At 41.8% G+C, this 4,282-nt stretch overlaps 1 protein-coding gene across 5 annotated transcripts in view; it reads left to right on the plus strand.

Moving 5' to 3' along the window:
- The window catches only part of Elmod1 (ELMO domain containing 1), a 97,008-nt gene extending 93,959 nt beyond the window's left edge, over positions 1-3,049 (plus strand). For 4 of the 5 annotated variants that reach the window (XM_008829702.3, XM_008829704.3, XM_008829705.3 and 1 more), the window contains one exon: positions 1,628-3,048. In XM_008829702.3, the coding sequence (XP_008827924.1) occupies positions 1,628-1,800 (173 nt within the window). In that variant the 3' untranslated portion in view covers positions 1,801-3,048. Of the gene's footprint in view, positions 1-1,627 lie in introns of all 5 variants that reach the window. The other variant, XM_029561893.1, reaches the window with a different exon arrangement.
- Positions 3,050-4,282: the final 1,233 nt, after the last annotated feature.

Consider the following 4,282-nt stretch of genomic DNA (forward strand, 5'->3'; position numbering starts at 1 on the left):
TTCCATTTAAAATGATGTTGGCTGTGGGTTTGTTATATATGGCTTTAATTATGTTGAGGTATGTTCCCTCCAGTCCAATTCCCACTAGGACTCTGAACATAAATGCATGTTGAATTTTGTCACAGTCCTTCTCTGCATCTATTGAGATGACCATGTGGTTCTTGTCTTTGAGCCCATTTATATGATTTATGATGTTTATTGACTTAACGTATATTGACCCATCCCTGCATCTCTGGGATAAAGCCAACCTGATCATGGTGGATGATCTTTTTGATGTGTGTCTGTATGCGGTTTGCAAGTATCTTGTTGAGAATTTTTGCATCTATGTTCATTAAGGATATGGGTCTATAGTTTTCTTTTTTGGTTGTATCTTTACCTGGCTTTGGTATTAGAGTGATGCCTGAGTAGTCGTCAATATTTCTAACTCTTTTCTGAATTCATTCAGAAATTTATCCCACTCTTCCTTCAGTTCTTTGATTTGTTTGTGTGTTCTTTAAATTCATTGAATTCTTTTATCATGCTCATAATTGTTCTTTTGAGTTCCATGTCCTGTGTTATCTCTAGGGAGTTCTCATTGTATTCCTCTGGAGGACTATTGGTACTTGGTGAGGATATATTATTTTGGTTTTTCATGTTATTATTTTTACTCTGTGATTTTGACATGTGAATTTCTTTTGTAGTTTCTGACTCTTCAAGTTTAGTTCTGCTTCTTTTATTTGTTTAGATCTGCTTCTTTTTGTAAACTTTATGTGCCTTTGTGTTTTACTTTTGAGGCATGAAAAACTGGTTCCTCTAAGCTTCCAGTTCTCTCTTTTGATTTTATATTGGAGTGGCCAGATTGCTTTTGTCTTCAGGAGTTCCCACAGAGGTCCAAGTCAGATGAGGATCAGATGCTCTCAGGCTTTCTCCTAAGGTCGGGATCCCTCCAGGAAAGATTTTGGCCCCAGGAATTTGGGGGTTGGACTGGCGTGGGAGCAGGGCCCAGGAAAGATGCTGATCTAGGGCAGCTGGTAGCCATGCCACCCAGAGATGCAAAGGGAGATGGGGGTGGGAAGCAGCCCCAAGGGCTCCTGGGGACAGCACTGAGGAACTGGGTTGGTCTGGATGCAAAGGATCAGGAAGCAGAAAGGTCAGCCCCTGCATCCAGGAAAGAGGCTGGTGGGTTGTGCATACCAGGGAAGCAGAGGGAGGTAAGGGTGGGACCAGGCCCAGAGGGCTCCTGAGGACCTCGAGAAGGAACTAGGTCCATCTGGATGCAAGGGATCAGGAAGCAGTAGTGCCCCCCCCCCAGGCCGAGAGCTCAGCCCTGTAGACCAGGAAACAGGCTCAATAAATGTATTTTTTTTTTAATTTTACAAGAGCAAAATATGTTCCCAATGTGATTCATATTCAGTGGGTGACAGAATTGATTTGCCTTCCTGCTTTGTGGAATTGAGAATTATTTCTAAAATCAATTTCAGAAAGAAGAGAGGCAGGCAAATGGGTAGATTGGTAGTTTTGACTAAATTTGGTGTCTTCTGTGAAGTCCATGGAGACTGTTTTGATCTAACTCATTCAGGATGGTTTTGAATGTGAATAAGTGCTTTTCTCATGCAGTCTTATTATTGGTTTTTTTTTTCCCTACCAGGCTATTTGATGCACGAGTTTCACAAGTTTTGGATTGAAGAGGACCCCATGGACATAATGGAATTTAATCGTGTGCGGGAGAAATTCCGCAAGAGGATCATAAAACAGCTGCAGAACCCAGACATGGCACTGTGCCCGCATTTTGCTGCATCGGAAGGCTTAATCAACATGTAGTGGCCCTCACTGGTTTCAACAGACACCCCAGAACACTGCCTCATGTTGTTTTAGATCCCTACTAGGTCACAGCTCACACACCGAATGCACATAGTGATTATATGCATGCCGTTTGGTACAGTATTTTCATCTCTTGGTCCTAATTCCAAGATCCCCAAATACCACTGTTTCTGGAGTGGCTGACCTCCAGCGACTGCACATATCGTGGCATTACACAGTGTTAACATCTGGCCTTGACGCCCAGGTATGGAGAGATTTTTTTTCTATTTTTTTAGATTTGTTTTCCTCCCCCACATTATTCAATATTAAAGATGTGTATTTCTCTAGCTGTAATTTGTATGTAAGAGGTTTAGCCGAATCTCCTTCTGTGAAACCCTTTTAATTTATTGATATGTTTCATGAAGACTGCTGCTAGCTTCTCAAGCCAGGTTCATGCTTGGACCGCATTCTGACAAAGTATAAGACTTTCAAACAATGCAGACAGACACATGATAAGCCAAACTCTTCCCGCAAACATAGCTGCGCTTCACAAAAATGTAATGAGGCTAAACGAAGTTCACTGTAGATAGGAGCCATTCTGTACAGTACTGCAGAGTTCTAACCCAGCTTCATTGCAGATGCAATTGTATCAGTCACCGAGATAGTAACGTATTTTACTCCCATCCTTTCACGGCTTGGATGTCTAAATATGTTTATGATGCTTGGAGCATCCGAAAAGGAGTCACATCTTTCAAAGGCTGCCGAAGGTTTTTCACTGCCTGCCTCTTGCTGAACTTAGAGTTGCTTCCCAGCACTCTCCTGATCCAAGCATCTTTGCGCAGGGGATTGAGTGCTGGCTAGCTTGTTTTCTATGTTGAGGGGCAATATTAAAAAAAAAAAAAATGCAAGTAAATGTGTTGCACCACAGGAGCCTAAATTATGCTACTGTGCATATTTCTTGAAATTAACAACCTTGCATCAGTGGAAGAAATAAATTACTTGGAGGTTAAAAAATGAAGTCATTCTAAAACTGCTAAAAACGAGTGCTAAAAGAACCTGTGATTTAGTTTGGAATTATGATTGTAGTCTGTTGAATAGTATTTACCATGGTATTTCATACCCGTGGTATTTTATACTTTAGGACTATCAATTTTAGTATTATTAGATGTTTGTGTAATCACTTGCTTATTTAAATGAATTTTGAGTACTGCCTAACTGTCAGTTATACGAATAAATTACATGTCATTCTACAGAAACACAGAGTGGGTTTCATTTTGATGACTTTGTGCTCATATAGTGTATTAATTACTTTTCTGTTGCTGTGATAAAATGCCATGACCAGGGCAACTTATAGAAGGAAGATTTTATTAGGCTTATGGTTTCAGAGGGAGGACAGTCCATCTTGGGGGTTGGGGGGGCACGGCAGGAGGCAGCCAGAGTGGAAAGCTGAGTGCTCACATCTTTAAGCAGGCAGAGGAAGCACAGAGAGAAAGAGAGAAACTGAAAACAAGACGTGGCTATGAACTCTAGGAACCCACCCCAGTGACACGCTTCTCCCAGCAAGGCCACATCTCTTAAGCCTCCACAAACAGGGCCACAAGCTGTACCAAGTATTGAAATACTTGGAACTTATGAAGGACATTCTCATTCAAACCACCACATATAGTTCCTAAAATACACAAGTATATGTGAGGAAAAGGCCCAAGACAGGCAACCTGGAACTGGTAAAAAGTTACTCTGTCTTTCAGAGTAACCAGGTATAATTTAGAATATGCCCCATCCAAGAGATTTCTTTAATCTTGCTCTCTGATAGTGTTTCAATGAAAGAGTAAGCTCTAACCTTTTCTTTTCTTTTCTTTTTTCTTTTTTTGAGAAAGGATCTCACTATGTAACCTGGCTGATCTAGAACTCACTTTGTAGACCAGAGATCCACCTGCCTCTGCCTCCTGAGTGTTGGGATTAAAAGTGTGCACCCTCATGCCCCACTCTCTTAACTTTTTCTTCATTACTTCCTATAAAACCTGACTTGCCTACTGCAAGACAGCTGATAAAAAATATACCTGTCTGTTGCTTCTTGGTGGGAGCTCCTTCTAGGATGGTACTGTCCTTTCTCAGTCGTGGAGCCAGGGAGCAGTATTTTCTACTGCCTCTCTTTCATCCCTGTGCCCTGTGTGAGACTGTGTGGGAGAAGGAGTTGGTCAACACATAATGCATACCATTAAGAGTGGTATGGGTAAGAGTGGATGTGTCTCTCGGGAGTAAGTGAGACACTGTGAGCCTAGCAAATGTTCTGTCCTGAACACAGTCTATTTCCACCTACGGATGAAGACATGATCCTACGGGCAGAGCAGATTTCATCAGCCGTATGTGTGCATTATCTCCTCCTATCCACTGTCGTCCTGTGTCACTGACACAGCTTGATGACTTGATGGTATGTGGCACTTATACCTGCTCATATCTCTTCTGTTCAGGCAGAGAGAGTTGACATTAACCAAGCTAAGAA

The sequence above is a fragment of the Nannospalax galili genome, unplaced genomic scaffold (genome assembly GCF_000622305.1).
Source record: "Nannospalax galili isolate Female #2095 unplaced genomic scaffold, S.galili_v1.0 scaffold854, whole genome shotgun sequence".
NCBI classification, from domain to species: domain Eukaryota; kingdom Metazoa; phylum Chordata; class Mammalia; order Rodentia; family Spalacidae; genus Nannospalax; species Nannospalax galili.